The 21,198-nt window shown below is 39.9% G+C and overlaps 1 protein-coding gene across 1 annotated transcript; it reads right to left on the bottom strand.

The window, feature by feature from the left end:
- Positions 1–4,600: 4,600 nt before the first annotated feature.
- Positions 4,601–5,566, bottom strand: LOC114649630 (olfactory receptor class A-like protein 1). The gene has a single exon (XM_028799094.2). The coding sequence runs from the start codon at positions 5,564–5,566 to the stop codon at positions 4,601–4,603; it is 966 nt and encodes a 321-aa protein (XP_028654927.1).
- Positions 5,567–21,198: the final 15,632 nt, after the last annotated feature.

Genomic DNA, 21,198 nt, shown 5'->3' with positions numbered 1-21,198 from the left:
TTTTTCATTCTGTCGGCTATTTGGCCAGTCATTTAGCATATGGTTTGTCAAAAGTCGGATTGATGTTTATGCCATTTTAATGTAGTAGATATGAGTGGGCCAATGTGAGTGGGCCAGTACGCAATGTTTACTTAGATTTTAAGTACCTCCTCATTAACTTTTATTTTTTTGTGTGTCATTAGCAGCGGTCACAGATGATCACATGCCATATGGGTTTTTTATTTACTTTGTTTTCTGAAAGGCTTTGCTTATACGTCATTCCATTTTAAAATCGGGTTTCCAGTAATGTACGGCATTGTGCCTGCCAACATTTCTCCCAATGCTTATCAGTACCTGCAAAACATTGGATTGATCATAAAAAAAGAATCTTTTATTCACTGTGCATTAAACTGGTATGTTCTTTGTGTCAGATAATGAGACATTCAGTGGCAGGGGCTGCCTCCTCACATGATGCAACAGTAGTAGCGCAGAGTTTAAGTTGGATTGGGAGGGGGGCTTGCCATCCTCTACTTGTTGCCTATTCTCTCCTGTGAATGTTGTGATACTACATTATAGTACATCCACAAAGAATGTTTTTTAATTTTTTAATTTCGATTAAAAAAAAAAAAACTGTTGTACTGTGCAGACCTAATAAAGTCCAGTTATAGTTAAGTATGACTACCTCTATGTAGTCCTCAAGTCTGTCTTACAGCTGTTTTGGCATTGTTTTTATGTATGAGTGAATACAAATGCATACAAGGCCCTCACAATTTAATTGATATTGAATTGATTTTGGGAGATACTTTACTGAACTCCTTGGAGGAGAGAAGTTTGTTTCATATTCAGTGGTGCTGCCCGCTTTATGCCATCTGCCTTGGGTGATGGAGAGTTCAGAGGATGACCCAGCCAATATAATAAAGTTCAAGCAAACCTTCATCATCATCTGTTTTACAATATAAGCCCAATTGTTTGTTTTCTATGTTCAGTATCGCACAGCCCTAGAGTATGATTGAATAAAGCCTCCTCACAGTTGAAGTTTTGTCTTTTTTCCTCATGTTCCAGTTACCTGAATACGTGAAGTACATTTATATGCCCTTATATTGTGTCTGTTCTTCTTAATATGGTCTGATTGTGCTTAAAAATCTTTGTGGTAAAATTTCAACATTAAAAAAAGAATAAATTTGAGATTAATCACGATTAATTACACAAAGTCGTGCGATTAATCGCAATTAAACTTTTTGTTCACTTGACAGAACTAATATAGATAGATAGATAGATAGATAGATAGATAGATAGATAGATAGATAGATAGATAGATAGATAGATAGATAGATAGATAGATAGATAGATAGATAGATAGATTTGAAGTCAGACATTTACATACACTTAGGGTGAATTCTTTAAAACTCACTTAATAACACCACCATAGATTTTACACTAACCAACTATAAATTTAGCATATCATTTAAGACATCTACTTTGTGCAGGGCAAAACTCATTTTTTCCAACGTTGTTCACTGACTGAGTGTTTCACCTTTTACTGATCATATTACAATTCAGGTGGGTCACAAGTTTACATACACTTTGTTAATATTTGGTAGCATATCCTTTAAATTGTTTAACTTCAGTTAAACATTTTGGGTAGCCTTCCACAAGCTCCTTACAGTAAGTTGCTGGAATTTTCGCCTATTCCTCCAAACAGAACTGGTGTAACTGGGACAGTTCTGTAGGGCTCCTTGCTCGCATACGATTTTTCAGTTCTGCCCAAAAATGTTTAATCTGATTGAGGTTGGGTCTTTGTGATTGGCACTCTGATACCTTGACCTTGTTGTCCTTAAGCCATTTTGCCACAATTTTGGAGGTACACTTGTGGTCATTGTCCATATGGAAGACCCATTTACGACTGAGCTTCATCTTCCTTGCTGAGCTCTTGTAATGTTCCTACAGTATATCTACATAATTTTCCTTCCTCATGATGCCATCTATTTTGTGAAGTGCACCAGTCCCTCCTGTGGTAAAGCACCCCAACAACATAATGCTTCCCCGACTATGCTTGACGGTTGGGATGGTGTTCTTTGGCTTACAAGCATCACCCTTTTTCCTCCAAACATAACATTGGTTATTATGGCCAAATCTTTTATCTTGCATTAATCAGACCAGAAGACATTTCTCCAGAAGGTAAGATCCTTATCCACATGTGCCATGGCAAACTGCAGTCTTGTTTTTTTATGGAGGCTTTGGATCAGTAGCTTTGTTCTTGCTGAGCAGCCTTTCAGGTTATGTGGATATAGGACTTGTTTTACTGTGGATATTGATATAAGTTCCTTTACTGTTATTGTGGGATTGATTTGCACTTTTTATGCTAAAGTACATTAAGACAGAATGTATCTCCTTCCTTAGCAATATGACGGCTGCGTTTATACTTGCGTATTATTGTTTGTACAGATGAACATTGAACCTTCAGGTGTTTGGAAACTGTTCCCAAAGATGAACCAGATTTGTGGAGGTCCACAATTATTTTCTGAGGTCTTGGCTGATTTCTTTGGATTTTCCCATTATGTCAATTAAAGATTCAGTGAGTTTGATGGTAGGTCTTAACACACATCCACATGTTGACTCCAGTTAGGCTAACTGGCTATCAGAAGCTAATTGTCTAATTGCCTAAAGGCTTGACATCATTTTCTGGAATTTTCAAGCTATTTAAAGACACAGTTAACAAAGTGTGTGTAAACTTGTGGCCCACTGGAGTTGTGATATAGTTAATAAAAAGTGAAATAATCTGTCTGTGAACATTGTTAGAAAAAAATCTTTTGTCCTGCACAAAGTAGACAGCAGACATCTTAAATCATTTGCCGAATTTATACATTTTTAGTATAAAATCTACAGAGGGGTTATACATCCTAAGTGTATTTAAACTTCTGACTTCAACTGTAGATATATAGGCATATATAAAGGCATATGATAGATAGATAGATAGATAGATAGATAGATAGATAGATAGATAGATAGATAGATAGATAGATAGATAGATAGATAGATAGATTTGACATACTACATGATAGATACTGTAGATGGATTGGTGATGCTAAAGGTGATCAATCAGAGAGCAGAATCACTTTATCACATTGTCTAATCTGACAGTTATGTGTGATCTGCCTTCTTAGACTGACGTCTGTTTATTTCCTGTCTGGCCGGTAGGGTGCGCTAATGTCCTTTTCCTTAATCCAAAGTAAGGATGAAAAGAAGAGTACAAAAGGGTGGTTTTATTATACACAAGGGAGAAATGGCATTAGGGAGCAAATTACACTTAGGGAAAACAAATAAGTCTAACAGCCTCATTGGACCTACCTACACAGGTTTTGTCTCTAACTGTCAATCTAGGGTGCCTATTACAACTAAACATAACAATAGATAGATAGATAGATAGATAGATAGATAGATAGATAGATAGATAGATAGATAGATAGATAGATAGATAGATAGATAGATAGATAGATAGATAGATAGATAGATAGATAGATACTTTATTAATCCCAAGGGAAAATTCACAGGAGCTGCTGAAAATAACAACCACCACTACTCAAAATACATTTCATACTTTGTATGCTATCCCTGACTTCTCCTCCACTTGCAAACATCTATAATCCTGACTCCAGGCTATCTGGCCAAAAAGGTCTGTTACATCTCCACCTGTTAACATTTCTTTCAAGAATTACTTTTGTTTTAAGGCTGTTTTTTGGACCAGGGACACCATGTTAGAGCTTCTCCTAATGATGCTGTCCATGCAAACCCTACAAGGACTTGTTCGTATTAGAAGGGCTTTATTCATAACATGTGGCGACCTCCTGTCCCCAACAGGGCTGAGCCTCACACCTCTCACTAAACAACTGTGGCCCAGAATGTCAAATGATGTCTTTTGATTTTGTGCATTTGTACAAAAGAACACAAGTCATGGTATAGTAGTTAATGTTGTCACCTCATAGCTCCAAGGACTGGGGATTGCCTAGACTAAATAATAATAATAATAATAATTCATTCCATTTATATAGCACTTTTCTCACTACTCAAAGCACTCTCCACACAGGGAGGACCTGGGAAGCAAACCCACAATCTCCTTACTGCAAAGCAGCAGCACTACCACTGCACCACCTGTGAGACTAGTCACTGACTGTGTTAGGTTTGTATATATTTCTCATATTCACATAGCTTTTTACTTTCTTGACCTTTCCAATAGACAGATTAACTGGTCATTCTATATGAACCTTCCATGGTGAGTGCATCATGTGATGATTTGGTGTTGGTTTCTCCATTTCAGTCCATTTCCCCTCCATAGGTTCTGGTGTACACCATTCCTGACCTTAGGAAATGCATAGTGTCACAGAAGTGAGCCTGAGGAGTGTCCCAGGGCAAAGACTAAAGGTGGAATACAATCGCTAACCCAATTTCTCCTTCCATCTTTACAGTGACAGAGAACCTCTGGAAGAATCCTTAAGTCACTTCCACATTTACACCACAAGCCACACCTCCATCTGTTTTGCAATTTTATTTATTAGACTGAGAAATAACAATTAATGATTGTACATACTGTGTAATGTTTTACATTTGCAGAATAAAAGCCGATTTAAACTGTGGAGCTGAGAGTGTCCACTGAGTGAGTTGTCTTCTCTGGTATGTAGACCCGAAGTTTGGCCTGAACCTTGGGATTAGTGGCGATGATCACGACGGGGCACACTGAAGTATAGAGCATGGTGAAGTACATTCTGATGTCAGAAATGAGGGGCTCAACCCACACACCTGAGATCGAGTACAGCCACATGACACAATCAATGCCAAAGAAGACCACGTAGATAGTGACGAGAGTAACCACAGCACGGGATGCTTTCACTTCAGCTCGGGCTCCTAGCTGTGCTCGATCTGATGATCGGATGCTCTTCACCTTCTTGCTGTGTCGGTAGAGAAGCAGCAAGATGTATCCGCTCATGATGGTCATCAGCACTATAAACACAAGATCTCTCATCATGACTGCCATGCCAATCCCAAAGAGTGCTGTGAATGTGTAGAAGGTGGCATAGCAGAATTCAATGTTGAACGTGTATGGAAGCATAGTATTGTTAACAAGGTTTGCAACACCATGAATGGCAGTACTGATACATGACACAAAGTAGAGCACATACAGCAACATCACTGTAAGCGTCAGGAACCTGGGAATTTGTGACTTCAGTGTGTCAAGTTTGGAGGAGGCAGGAGAGATCACCACAGCCTGATACGTACTTAGCAGGCATGTTAGACTAATGGAGAGGCCCCTGAATGAGCGGAAAGACAAGATGATTAATTTACAACCTAGGTCACTAAACATCAGCTTGTAGCCAAATGTGTGTAGCGTCTGGGGAATCCCACGAGTGCAGTCCAGCATTAGGTTAGAAAAGGTGAGATGACACAGGATGACGTCTGCAGTCAGCAATCTTCTGTCATTGCGTAGGGCACGTAAGAAGGCAAAGCAGATGGCCAGATTGGATGGAATGCCAATGACAGTCAGCAGAAGGAAAGCGTAGGGTCGAATTGCAGCTCTCGTGTCCACAGGGGGCATTGTAAGAGTTGACAAGCTGCAAGAACAAGTGGAAAACATCACAGAGCTAAGTGCAGAATTAACAAAAAGCTTCATGGCTTCCAAACTAGCAATCACGAAATACGTCTAATTCAGTGGTTCCCAAACTCGGTCCTGAGGACCCACTGTGGCTGCAGGTTATTATTCCAGCTGAATTCACAATTAGTGATAATAATTGATCTAATTTATTTAGATGGTCTTTTTCCCATCTCTTATTCTGCCTTAAGAAAAGCACAGCAATATGATTTTTACATTTATAAGACAATTAGAAATATTTCTAGTTTTGCTTTAACTGTTTACCTCTCTTTTGTTGTTGTCCTATTGTTTTGTTAATTTTTTGTACAGTTTGCATCCTTTATTGTATCCTAATAATGATAATTAATATAAACAGAACTGACAGCCAGGTTAACATTACTGAATGTTGAAAGGCTGCAAAAACTTTAGCGTCAGGCCCACTAATTAGTAGATAAATTAAACAATCAGAACTCCTGGAAAAGCAGAATGAAAATCAGGGTGAAATTTGTTAAAAAGTTAAAAAAAAGAAAAAAAAATCCCGTTATCACTACTTAGTATATTTTAATTTTTTTTTACCAAACCTAGTTTTCCAATTTCTATAATGTTCCCCAAACACAGAATCTGGGCAATGACAGTTCACTTAATTAGCCCAGGATTCCAATTAAAAAGAGAAGCTGGTTAGAAACAAAAACATGCAGGCACAGTGGGTTCCCAGGACTGAGGTTGGGAAGCACGGGTCTAAATTGATATTCCTGCCTTTAGCTTGAGGTTTGTCTGTATTCAAATTATAGTGCCAACTTGATCTTAAATAACCATCCATCCATCTTCTGTACCCACTTGTCTTTTCCCAGAATTCCTAGGTGCAAGGCAGAGTGCAAAGTTGCACTGGGTGTCAATGAATTTTAGGGCATCCAATTGTAGAGTAATCAAAGTAGTTCTTACAATTAATATAACAGTCTACATGATGAAAATGCTTGTCCAGGAGAAAAGCCACACAGACATAAGGAGAACATTTACATTCCACACAGGCATTTGTACCCATGTCAGTAGGGTTTTGAGGCATCAGCACACCATCCGGTATTCTATATACTTCTGAAAAATGACCGCATAATGGCACAGAATTTAGCTTCATGGATCCACTGGAGCTGAATCTCACACCTGGTAATTTATTGTAACTGTTTAGTTTGTCTGTTCCCTTCATGTCTTTGTTAGTTATTCTCCCCAAGATGTGCAGGTTAGGTTACCTGGCAATTCAAAATTAGCTGAATGTGAGTGTGGATGTTTGGGAGTATGCCCTGTGATGGACTGGCAGCCCGTTCTGGGCTGGTTGCTGCTGAATTGGACTAAATAGCTGTAAGAATGGTTCGTTCCAACCCCATTTCTTGAATGCATACTGGGTAGCCACACCCCACACTGGCAGTATAGAACACAATCATACTGCAAATTTAAAATCCATCCATTATCCAACCCGCTGAATCCAAACACAGGGTCACGGGGGTCTGCTGGAGCCAATCCCAGCCAACACAGGGCACAAGGCAGGGAACCAATCCTGGGCAGGGTGCCAACCAACCGCAGGCAAATTTAAAATAAACATCCTAAAGCATACTGAGCATCCATTCATTTGTTGATCCATACACTGAACTTGTTAGTGTCCATTTCAACATTACATGGCTCTAGAGCCGTTCCTAACATATCAACTAAAAGACAAGAATCAGACATGAACAGGATGCCAGTTAATCTGCCTGTTGTATATCCTTTGGCTGAGTTACTAGAGTAGAAATGGGAAGAACTGACAAACTGCACACAAGATATTAGGAAATTAATCCAGGGGTTCAAGAGCTGCCAGACAGAAAGGTTGCCAACTGCACCACTTCAATCTTTAAAAAGCAAATTCTTAACAAATTAACACATCCCTATTGATAACCAAGCTGATTTTTCTGTTAATAAATTCTGAAATGAAAATTAAAGTCTTTCTGGTATTTATACGTAAAAATATGGAGACAGCTCAGGGCATGGTAGATACTCAGTTAACAAGGGAACACACACATCTACCAAAGAAATGATAGGGCACCAACCAGTCCGGCAGTTTTAATAACTAATGAGTCCAAAATAAATGGGTGCTTAGTGGCACTAATAACAGTAAAGGGAAGGCAATATCAGTTCCTGAGATTAAGAATTGTCAAGTAGGCGTTCCGTCCGGCGGTCTGCTCATCCTGCAGTGAGATGACCACTGCTGGGAGCATCTAAATTTTATAGTCAATAGACCAGAAGGGGTGGAGTCATTTGGCCTCACTGTGTGGTTTCACTGAGCTCTGGGTGGATAAAGAGACAACATCGTCAATGACAGTGCTCCCTCGTGTCCTGGGGTGGTAGTACTTACCTCTATAGAGTCTAGAAGGTGACCCTCAGGCACACATGTGTGACAACACACACAATTAAAAAACAGTTTAAAGCAAAAATTCCAACAGAGCCAGGAAATAAACTATTTTTTGGAGGTAATCCACCAAACAAAGTGATGGATAGTCATGGTCAGCAAGTTTGACTAACACTGGCCTGTGCAGAGGAGCGCATCACAAAGCCATTGTGAAGGAGTATGTTCTGTTGGATAAAAGCTGATTTAGTGGTTCATCAAGATAGTAAGAATGAAAAAATATCAACTTGCAAACTGCTTGTGACACAAAGCTTCATATAAAATATCTGTTTTTATGTGGAACATTTTTGATATTCACTGTACAGTAAATTAAGCCGTTAGTTACAGTGCTGATTTAATATTTAATGTGCAATGTATGCTCAATTGTTACATAAAAAAACAATTCCCATCCGGTGGCCAGTATAGCAACATGATTCTGTCTCCTCAACTTGCTTTTTCCAGGTTCAGTCTGTCCTTTTAGGACAGAGTGCAGGGAAAGGACCAGTCCTATCATTCCATTGTTGTCCACACTATACTTAACTAATGCCAATGTATAAGTTTATATGGTCATTATAATATATAAAGTGCTTATTACTTCTGCATTACTCTGGCTAACTCTAAAACTGTTCTAGAAATTAATTCTTACTTGACTTCCATGTCTTTAAACATCTGGAATGATCGTTCAGACAGATATGTCCAAACTGAAGGTAATGATCGCTGAGCTTAAGAAAGATATAAAGAAAGAAATAAATGGTATGCTGAAGGACAAGCGAGAAGACAAACAAGTAGCTGTGTCTGGAGCTGCGGCAGGATAATAAAGACTTGGAGAAACGTTTATATAATCGCCGAACATCTGGCATCCACCGCCGACGGAAAAGCAAAAGTTGCGAGTTCCAAATGCAAAAAACTCGGAGACAGACTTGCTGCTCTGGAAGATGGATGCAGAAGGAATAATATTAGAATCGAAGTTCTACCAGAGAATCGTGAAAGTCCAAACCCAGTGAAATTCGTAGCTGAACTATTCTCAAAAATAATTGGAGAGGACTTTAAATCAGACACCGAGATAGCAGCAGCTTACCACATACGGGGATCAAATACATCTAAACCTAGGACTCTTGTCGTGCGTTTCGAAAAATCACAATCTAAATTTAATGTAATATCACTTCTCAGACAGAAACAAGAAATTATATTTGAAAATAACCATATTCGTTATTTTCCCTGATTTCTCACCCTCAACAGCTGCTGAATGTGACGCTTTTTACAACATTAAACAGCACTTAACGGAAAGCCGAGATCAGATACAGCCTTTTGTATCCTGCCAAACTGAAAGTGGATATTCTAGACAAGCATTACATCTTTGCCACTACGGAGGAAGCAGAAAAAGAGTTAAGAAAGCCGATCCCGACACTTTTTTGAAATACGGTCGTGAGTCGCATCCTGTCATGGCATGGCAAAGAATATATTACCGGCTGTCTGATCTGCTTGCAGTGATACTGGTACCATAATTATACATCTTTTTTCCCTTCTTGGCCATTTTCTGTTTATGTTTTAATTACAATTATATGCGTATATGTATGTATGTGTGGAAGAAATGAAATTAGTAACTTTTAATTTTTTTTACTCTTCTATAGGAGACTGTTTAATATCATACCCTTGGTTTATTGTTATTGTTATTATTGTATTAGGGTTTACTATGCTTATCCAGGGCAATTTTTTAACACCATTCCCTGGGTTTACTATCTTACTATTTCAAGACTGTTGAAGATTATATTTTATGCTTATAGTATTTGGACTGTATTGGCAATAGATATCTCAGTTTTAATCCTTATATGCCGCTGCTGGGGGGCTTGCTTTGTTTTGGATGTGCTCTGTCTCTAGGTATGTCAGAGGACTTGGACTTTGTGAAGTGTGCTCCAGCCTCACGTGGTGAGGCAAAATGGAGGGACTGGGGGGGAAAGAAAGAGAGCAAGCTAACTCTAATCTCTATCCTTTTAATCCTTATAATTATAAGTACCAACGTAACAATAGGCTTCATGGCAATAACTCCTGGGAAAATTGGAAATTAAGGTCAAAGCTGTCTCAGTTTCAGTTAAGACTACAAAATGACATCAAAAATGGTCTCCATGACCGCACAGTTAACTTTGTGAGCTGGAAAATTAAAGGCCTGAATCATGAATTAAAGAGAAAGAAAGTATTCTCTCACCTAACAAGTCTAAACGCTAAAACAGTATTTTTACAGGTTACCCACTTATTAAGAAAGGATGAGTTCTGGCTGCAAAAAAGACTGGACTGGCCAAATGTTCCATTCTAGCTTTAAAGAGAAAGCTAGAGGTGTCTAGCTTTACAGAGAAAGCTAGAGGTGTGGGAATTCTTATACATAGAACAGTCTCATTTGTAGTATCAGATGTAGTATCTGATCCTGAAGGGAGATATGTGATTGTCATGGGTAATTTTTTTTAACTGTAAAGTGATTCTGATAAATGTTTATACACCCAATGTGGATGATAGGGACTTAATCCAAAATGTATTTGCATCCATTCCTAATGTTTGCACTAATAAAATTATAATGGCTAGGGACTTTAATTGTGTTTTAAATCCAGACCTAGACATATCTCCTGTCACAGGGGTGATGACATCTAACACTGCAAAGACAATTACACAGTTTGTAACTGATCACAACTTATCAGACCCCTGGAGATTTCTAAACCCAAACACATACTCATCTCACAGATGGCGTCTTAACCCACTTTTATTAGCAGATGAGAACTGTACGGAATTTATATCCAAACAATTCATTTTTTTTTTCTAGAGACAAATACATCCTCAGAGGTTTCTGCAGGAATACTCTGGGAAACCCTGAAGGCCTTCTTAAGAGGACAGATTATCTCATATCTTTCCCACAGAAATAAATTGGAAACTAAGAAGGTTTCAGAGCTAACCAGCGAAATTACTAGAATAGATCAAGAACATGCCAGGTGTCCAAGTGAGGCTGTTCATAGGAAAAGGCAAGCTCTGCATTCAGGACTCAACCTCTTAATAACTAAAGAAACTGAACAACTCATTTTTAAATCAAGACATCATTACTATGAACATGGAGAGAAAGCTAATGAGATCTTAACTGAACAAATCCACAAGCAAGAAGTTCACAGTGCAATTCCAGCAATCACCAACACAAACGGAGATAAAATCATTGACCATAAAAATATAATCCACACATTTAGAGACTACTACTTGTCCTTATATTCTACTGAGTTTAAAGAAGACAAGACACAATCTAATGCATTTCTGGATACATCACAGAAACCACAAATAGATACTCTCAGTGCAGAAGAATTGGATAAACCTTTGGCACTTTCAGAATTACTAGATTCTATAAAGTCAATTCAGAGTGGGAAAGCAGCAGGCCCTGATGGATACCCTGCCGAATTTTATAAGAAATTCTCCACTCAGCTAGCTCCTCTTTTATTAGCAACATTTACAGAAGCTAGAGACAATATAAAATTCTATCTCAAACTTTTTGCCAAGCATTAATCACCATCTTTCCTAAACAAAATAAGGACTTATTACAATGTGCATCATACAGAACAATTTCACTTCTGAATAATGATGTTAAGATACTCTCCAAAGTCCTAGCTAGAAGGATGGAGAAAGTGCTGCTTTCGGTAATATCACAAGATCAAACTGGATTTATTAAAAGCTGACATTTAGCTTCCAGTCTTCGACGCCTGTTTAATGTAATATACTCACCCACAAAGTCAAACACCCCGGAGATATTATTATTGTTGGATGCAGAAAAAGCATTTGATATGATTGAATGGAACTACCTTTTCACTACATTGGAGAAATTTGGGTTTGGCCCGAACATTTGTGCATGGATCAAACTACTGTACACCATTCGAGAAGCTTCAGTTTGTTTTAACAACATTAATTCAGACTACTTTAAACTAGAATGTGGTACCAGACAAGGATGCCCCTTGTCACCACTGCTTTTCGCGATCGCCATTGAGCCACTGGCAGTTTACTGTCGAAATGCTTATGAGATAAAGGGGATTATCAGAGAAGGACTGGGACAGAAAGTTTCTCTATATATAGATGATATGGTACTGTATATATCAGACCCACAAAACACTGTGCCTGCAGTCCTAACAGCACTAACAGAATTTCAAAAGATTTCTGATCTCAGAATTAATTTGAATAAAAGTGTGCTCTTCCCAGTGAATCCTCAAGCATATAATATTAGATTAGACAAACACTATTTCCGCAATATATAAAATCTTATTAGAATCCCTACCTTTCAAAGATCCAAGAGGACATTGGGAAGAAGATCTCTTAATCAATATATCAGAAAAGGAGTGGAAGGTAGCAAAGCAGAGAATTCACTCGAGTTCTATATGCGCAAAGCATAGAATTATTCAACTAAAAATTATATATCGAGCTCATCTGTCTCGTTTAAAACTGTCCAAAATGTTTCCAGGCCAGGATCCAACCTGCGAGCGCTGCAACCAAGCTCCTGCCTCACTGGGTCACATATTCTGGGCTTGCACCATACTAACATCATTTTGGACAAAAATTTTTAAGTGCCTCTCAGACAGCCTTAGTATCACAATCCCTCCTAACCCACTAACAGCTGTGTTTGGTGTCCTTCCAGATGGACTGGAATTGGAGAAGGACAAGCAAACGGTGATTGCATTCACTACACTCTTGGCACGCAGACTTATTTTGTTAAATTGGAAGAATCCTAATTCTCCTCTGATAAGTCAGTGGGAAACCGATGTTTTATATTATTTGAAATTGGAAAAAATCAAATTTTCAGTTAGAGGATCTGTACAAAATTTTTTCAAAACTTGGCAGGATTTAATCAATATTATTTTAGAATAAGAGAAATAACTATTATTGCATTTAACTCCCTTCTCCATCTCTTATTTATATAGATATTTACTTCTCCCCTTCTTTTGTCTAATGTTGCCTTATTAAAAAGCTTAAAGAAATTTTCCTTTAGCTAAGCTCTCCTTCTCAGGGGTGGGGTTTGATTTGTTTTCAAATTTATTGGGTTATAAATTGATCTGTTTGTATGGAATGATTACAATGAAAATTAATAAAATAAAAATATAAAAAAAAAAAAAGAGGATTCACTCGAGCTCCATATGTGCAAAGTATGCAATTATTCAACTCAAAATTATATATCGAGCACATCTGTCTTGTCTAAAATTGTCCAAAATGTTTCCAGGGCAAGATCCAACCTGCATGCGCTGCAAGCAAGTCCCAGCTTCACTGGGTCACATGTTTTGGGCCTGCACCAAATTAACATCATTCTGGACCAAATTTTTTAAATGCCTATCAGACGGCCTTGGCATCACAATCTCTCCTAATCCACTAACAGCTGTGTTTGGTGGGCTCACAGAGGAGCTTAAAGTGGAGAAGCACAAACAAACTGTAATGGCCTTTACTACACTATTGGCACACAGACTTATCTTGCTCTACTGGAAGAATCCTAACTCTCCTCTTTTAAGTCTGTGGGTAACTGATGTTATATAATATTTGAAACTGGAAAAAATCAAATTCTCACTTAGAGGATATCTGTCAAACTTTTTCAAAACCTGGTAGGATTTAATCAATAACATTTTAGAATAAGCTTTTAAAGCACTGAGGAAGCAGATTCTCTCCCCATTTCTTTTTCTTCTCAATTTATCTTTATTCAATTATTCATTCGCCTATTTACTTATTTTTACTAGCTTTAAGTTTTACTCTGCTGGCCATGCTCTCTTTCTCAGGGGTGGGGGTTGATTTGTTTTCGATCCTATTTTTGTAAAAATTGATCTGTTTGTATGGAATGTTGTGTGATTTCAATAAAATCAATAAAATTAAAAAATTAATAAACATCTGGAATGAGTTTATTTTATTTTTCCCCTTACTCATAGAGCAGTACAATTTCTGATACTGAAAACAGGCATCTGAATGTGTGAGGTTAGTATCAACCCTTTAAAATAAACTGTGTTACTTTTGATTTATATGGATGGACTGTTAGAACATATAAGGCAACTGTTAGAACAGTAGAACAGTAGAACAATGTGGATGAGAACAGGCCATTGAGCCCAACAAAGCTCGCCAGTCCTATCCACTTATTTTTTCCAAAAAAACTGTCTACCGCAGTACTTGGTAAATTATTCTAAGTGTCTATCGTTCTTTGTGTAAAAAAAACTTCCCAATGTTTGTGTGAAATTCACCCTTAACAAGTTTCCAAATGATGAACTCATAATAAAATAACAGTCTCAATCCACTAGATTAATTCCCTTGATAATTTTAAATACTTCAATCATGTCTCCTCTTAATCTTCTTTTGCTTAAACTGAAAAGGCTCAGCACTTTTAATATTTTCCTCATAATGCATCCCCTGTAGTCCTGGAATCAGCCTAGTGCTGCTATGTCCTTTTTGTAGCCTGGAGACCAAACCTGTGCACAATACTCCAGATGAGGCCTCACCAGTGTGTTATAAAGCTTGAGCAGAACCTCCTTGGACTTGTAATCCACACATCAGGGCGCTATATAACCTGACATTCTGTTTGCCTTCTTGCTTCTGAACACTGTTGGGAAGTTGATAACGTAGAATCCAGTATGACTCCTAAATCATTTTCATAAGGTGTACACAATGTGTAATACTTTATATTTACTAACATTAAATTTCATCTGCCAAGCAAGTGAGGCTGGCACATGTCACTCCTCTTTTCAGATGACCGCATTGGCTGTCTGTAGTGGGACATATTAAGTTCAAATCCTTAATATTTGCTTACAGAGTAGTCAATGGATCAGCATCGATATATAAGGAAACACGTGTGAGGACTTATGCTCCTTCTCAACCACGGAGATCTGCTGATCAATGGCATTAAGTGATGACACCTCTGCGTGGCACCAAGTCTCAAAGCAAACTCTTTTCACATGTAATTCCTAGCTGATGGAGTAAGCTACCCACCTCCATTTTGACTCACACAATGTTTTAAAAAGTTTGTTAAATTTCTGCCTAGCTAATATTAGCTGTTGGATTTTACAATCTAGGAAGTGTTAACTTGCTTGTATTTTGTTCTGATTCATTACTTTTGGTGATCAATTTTTGTACCCTTGTCCTGTAACATTTGTTCCCAAACAGTCTGCAGACTGATGTTTATTACACTGACCTCTTTTTTAAGTCCTTTAGGATAAAAGTGTCTGCAAAGCAAATAAATGTAAGTATAAATGTAATCAATCCTGGCCACTAAGAAATGAGGAGGTACAGAGTGAAGTTATTTCTTGTTGTACTGGCCTCACTGAATCTCCTGTTCAATTATCCAGCAAGCTAAACACCTTCATGCAATAATTCCCGGAACCACGAAGTGATGTAGAGAATGTTTAATTACAAAAATGGTGTGAAACTGTAAATACAAATACAAACAAACACTAATAAGTACTTGTATAAGTAACATAGAGTAAATACAGCAGCATTTATAACTAAGAGCTTAACAGCCAAAGGCTCAGTAAATTTATGTAATGAAATACAACATTTACTTTGACACTCCTTAACCAAAGTTACTTAAAGACTATAAAACTAGAAAAAAGAGAACTTACAGGGAATGCCTTCACAAGGGCTAACTAAGCAGGATGGCGAAGGATTGTTTGAGAGTACAAACACAGAGGTAATAAACACACCATGCTTACTGCTGCTGCACTCACTTCCTACTTCCTGCCTCCTGTCACATGGCTTCCTGCTTGCAGCAGTAGCATTAGGATTTTTATATTAGGATTACAAAGGTTTGCAAAAACAATTAGAACCAGAACACTCCCCGTCTGGTATCTTTAAGATACCACCAAAAACTGAGCCAAATACTTTAATCTGGTGATAAAAGAAAAACCAGTTCTGAAATAGGCCTGTAAAGGATTTTTGTTGCTCCTTGCTGAACTATCTTTATCTCGACCTTCCTTATTAATCCATCTTTGCTAGGAACAGCCTTCATTATTATTCCCATAGGCCACTCATTCCTCCTGACTTGCTTTTCCTTCAGAAGGACAACATCACCTTCTTTGATGTCAGGCCTTTTATTTTGCCATTTCTGTCGTGTCTGCAGAGTGCTGAGATATTCCATTCTCCACTTGCTCCAGAATTCCTCAGCGAGGTATTGGACACGCTTCCATTGGTGTCTCAACATCTCACCTGTACCAAAGTTACTTTGAGACAGAAAAGGCGTGCCTATTTTTTGGGTGAGCAGCATGGAAGGTGTTAGGACATTAGGATGTTCAGGATCAGACGAAACAGGTACCAGGGGACGTGCATTAATTATGGTGATGACCTCTGCCATTAGCGTTGTTAACACTTCATGAGTAAGTCGTACACGACCAGACTGCAACAGCATGGAGTCTAATATGCGTCGTACCACTCCAATCATGCGTTCCCACACTCCCCCCATATGCGATGAATGAGGTGGGTTGAAAACCCAAGCACATCCTTGATCTTGTAGGTACTCCTGCACCTTCCCTTGCTTTGGAGCTTCCATTCCTAATTCTCTGCAGGCACCCACAAAATTTGTACCACAGTCAGAGATTAATTGTTTCGCTGGACCACGCAGTGCAAAGAAACGCCTTAATGCATTAATGAAGCTGGAAGAGCTCATTTCTTCAACAACTTCTATGTGGACTGCTCGAGTACACAGACAAGTGAAGAGTACTGCCCATCTTTTACTGTTTGCATGACCTCCTCTTGTGCGCCTTGTAGATACTTCCCATGGACCAAACAAATCTACACCCACGTATGAGAATGGAGGATCCATTTGGAGCCTTTCAGCTGGCAGATCACACATTCGCTGTTCATGTACTTTCCCTCTGAGCTTCCTGCAAGTCACACACTGATTAAGTATTTTACCTATGCACCGTTTGGCACCAACCAGCCATAGGCCACTTGCTCTGACAGCACCCTCGGTGAAGTGCCTTCCCTGGTGTTGTACCTTTTGGTGGTGATGCCTCACAAGAAGAGTTGCAACATGGTGGCTGCCAGGGATGATGAAAGGGTTAGTTTGTTTTGATTTAAGTCCGGACTGATTGAGGCGCCCACCAACTCGGAGGAGGCTGCTGCTGTCAATGATAGGATTCAGCTTGATGAGGGAGCTTTGTGAGGGAAGGTCCGATTTTGCCCTAATGCATCTCAGTTCTTTTGAATATACCTCATGCTGCACACTTCTGATGATTAAGCTTTCAGCCTTTACTAATGATCCATCTGAGATGCCTTTCTTACAAATATGCCAGCCAAGACAGCCTTCTGCTTGTTTTCGATTCCCAAAGCAGTCAGCAATGTGGCAGAGATGAGCCACAGCCTTGACTAGAGATGACCATCTAGAGAAACGTTCCCACCGTTTTGAGCTTAAGTGACTCTCAGAGGCATAAGTGGACAAAGAGTTCACTTCAGGTCGGATATCTACATCACTTTCTGGGTTGATGAGGTCAAATTTATTTTGTTCTTCTGGAATTTTCTTTAGTGGAAGGCGAAGGAAGGGAGGTCCAGTAATCCATGTTGAACTGGAAAGCTTGGAGGCTGAAATGGAGCGTGAACCATGATCAGCAGGATTTTGATTTGTTGGCACATAATGCCACTGTTCAGGTTTAGAAGACTGCCGGATTTGTTGCACCCGATTATTTACATAGACACTAAAGCGTCTGGATTGATTGTGAATATAACCCAAAACCACTTTACTATCTGTATAAAAACTAGTGGAGTTTAGCTGGAGATCTATTTCCTCACTGACGACTTCCGCAATCTCCACAGCTAGCACCGCAGCACATAGCTCCAGCCTGGGCACTGTAAGTTCAGGTCGGGGGGGCAAGTCTTGCCTTGCCGAGGACAAAGCCCACATCTATTTGCTTGTCATGGCTTAGAAATTTGAGATAAGCCACAGCAGCAACGGCATTAACAGAGGCATCTGAAAAAATGCACAGCTCAATGTGCAGGGCATTAGAAGGTGGAATAGTAGAATATATACGGGGTATTTGAATGCCTCTGAGGCACTGCAGTGAACTCTGCCATTGCACCCATTGTTCATGCATGCCTTCTGGAAGGTTGGTGTCCCAATCACCGCCGTGTCTCGAGAGTTCTCTAAGTAGTAAGCGCCCCCGGATAGTCACTGGTGCCAGGAAACCCAGCGGGTCAAAAAGACTATTGACCGTGGAGAGTACTCCTCTGCGGGTATATGGTCTCTCAGTTTCAGGTGCATAAAATGTAAAAATGTCTGACATAATATTCCATCTTACCCCAAGACTTCGCTGATCAGGTAGGTCATCCACAAACAAGTCAAGATTTTGTAGATCCTTAGCTCGATCTTCCATTAAGAACGCATCCATCACCTCAGCTTTGTTAGAGGCCACTTTGTGGAGCCTAAGATTTGAAGCTGCTAACATTTCCTGTGTTCTCTTAAGGAGATCAATTGCTTCCTCCACAGTGGGGACAGACTTTAAAGCATCATCCATATAAAAGTCTCTTTGAATAAAGCGGCACACATCACTGCCATACTCTTTTTCTCCTTCTTGTGCAACTCGCCTTAGACCATAAATGGCCACAGCAGGTGAGGGACTATTATCAAAAACATGCACCCTCATTCTATGGTCAACAACCCTTTTGTCCTGGTCACTGTCCTCATACCATAGAAAGCGCAAAACATCCCTACAATCTTCTCGCACTAGAAAACAATGAAACATTTGCTGAATGTCAGCCGTAAGTGCAACGGGGTTCTTCCTAAATCTTATAAGGATACCCAACAGGCTATTATTCAAGTCTGGCCCAGAGAGCAGCACATTGTTAAGGGAAACCCCTTCAAATTGAGCACTAGAATCAAAAACCACACGTATTTGGGTGGGCTTTTGTGTGTGGTACACTCCGAAGAAGGGCAAATACCAGTACTCCTTACCTTCTTGAACCGGAGGCGCAAGCTCTGCATGACAGCTATCCAACATCCTTTTCATGAATTCTAGAAAATGAGCTTTCATCTCTGGATGTTTCTCAAGGGTGCGGCTTAGAGATCTAAAACGATTCATAGCATATACACGATTATTAGGCAATTGCCTACGTGCTTTGCGAAAAGGAAGTGGGGCCACCCAGCTGTTGCTGGAGTCTTGGAAGAATTCATTCAATATAGTTTTGAGAAACAAAAGATCTTCCATAGAAGGTGCAAGTTTGTGATCACTTTTTGTTTGGTAGAAAACCGATTGTCCAAGTTTCTCCCCATTTGCTCCAGTCAGATGGCTTTCACTGGGAATGCGGCAAAAGAGTTGGTGCTGCTCAGAAGGGATGAACCTCTCTTTGACCATCATATGGCTCTCGCATGGGTGAAAGAGACTTGGCCTGCCATTATCCAGTATGTAAGTTTTCATGCTAGTGACCTCTGAAGGCCTGTGTGTACCACCCAGGCACACATCACCAATTATTACCCAGCCCAAGTCCAATTTTTGGGCATATGCTGCATCATGGGGCCCATTGATCTGCTTACGGACTTTATGCACCCTTAACATGTCCCTTCCCAGCAACAGCAGAATTGCTGCTTCTGTATCACGAGGTGGTATTTCATGGGCAATTGCCTTGAGGTGATGGTGATTGTGAGCAGCTTCTGGAGTAGGAATTTCATCCCTGTTGTCAGGGATCATATCGCATTCTAGGAGTATGGGCAAAGGAAGACTTACTTTTTCATCTAATGACTCTATGATATAACCAACCGCTCGCCTGCCAGTAGTCTCAGCTATTCCAGAGCAGGTTTTCAATGTATATGCAGCTGAAGGTCCATCTATGTTGAAAATGTCAAAAAAATCTGGCCGAGCTAGGGACCTATTGCTTTGGTCATCCAGCATGGCATACATCCTCCTGCTTTTGCTGCGGTCACTGGCTGGATAAACATTCACAAGGCATATTTTTGCACAGGATTTCCCACTAAAGCCTTCACCACACACCTCAGTGCATTTGGACGTAATAGCGTCATCTGCTGCTTCTTTCTTCTCCCCGCCATGCTGTGCGAGGGGAGAAGGGGACTTGGACAGCCAAGGAGCTGGGCCTGGATGGAGGGCAGCTGAATGCCTGTCACTCTCACATTCAGAACATTTGACACTTGTTTCACAACATCTGGCAACATGTTTGGTTGATGCGCAGCATTTGAAACAGATGTTATGTGTTTTTAATATTCTTTTCCGTTCATCGAGGGGCATCTCTCTAAAGCCTCTGCACTTTCTCAGGGGGTGAGGTTTGCGATGAACTGGACATTGTCTATCTGGGTCATCATTGGCTGGGGAATTGGAACAGGGAGTAATATCTGTTTTGTGTACAGACACTGGCTTACGGGCATTACTGTGACTCTCGACGAATCTCTCTCTCTTGTTTGGGTTAACAGTGGAGGAGGGGAGAGTAAAGCTGGGGTCATTACGTGCCTTAGCTTCACCGCGTATGAACTGCAAAAAGAAGGAAAATGGGGGAAAGGTGACCTTGTGTTCTTGCTTATAGCGGGAGCCCTGCATCATCCACTTCTCCTGAAGCGCATATGGGAGCTTTTCTACTATTGGGTTAACACCTCTAGCAGTGTCCAAGTAGGAAAACCCTGCTAAAAAACCATCTCGTTTTGCAGCCTCAACCTCAGACAGTAAATCACTCAGTTCCCTAAGCTTTTGGTGTTCTTTTAGTAATATTTTAGGAAAATTGTCCAGTTTTGCAAGCAGAGCACTTTCTATGGCTTCTGGTGACCCATAAATCTCCTCCAATCTCTCCCAAATGCGCTGCAGCCCAATAGACAAGTTCCGCACATTCGCTGACTTGATGCGACGCGCATGTTCTGCAGATTCTGTCCCAAGCCATTTAATCAATAAATCTATCTCTTCTCCCGCTGTAAGACCCAATGTCTCTATGGCATTAAGGAATGTGAATTTCCAGGCCAAATAATTCTCGGGCCGGTCATCAAACTTATTTAGTCCGGATGATATCAGTTGGCTTCGTACCAGATACCTTGCTAAATCTGATGAGGCATGGTCACGAGAGTGTCCAGCAGTTTCATCCATGTGGTGGTTATAACGACTGGGGCAAGGTGTTAGCACAGGCAGGCTCCGAGCACTGCTTGGCTGATTACTTAAAAGGGTAGGATGGCTCCTTTGCCTTAAAGGAGACTCTTTATTGTGTACAGTAGTATCTGCAGGATGACCTGATGCCA

The sequence above is a fragment of the Erpetoichthys calabaricus genome, chromosome 3, assembly GCF_900747795.2.
Source record: "Erpetoichthys calabaricus chromosome 3, fErpCal1.3, whole genome shotgun sequence".
NCBI lineage: Eukaryota > Metazoa > Chordata > Cladistia > Polypteriformes > Polypteridae > Erpetoichthys > Erpetoichthys calabaricus.
The sequence above is the reverse complement of the archived record's forward strand: the minus strand, read 5'-3'. Positions and strand labels throughout refer to the sequence as shown.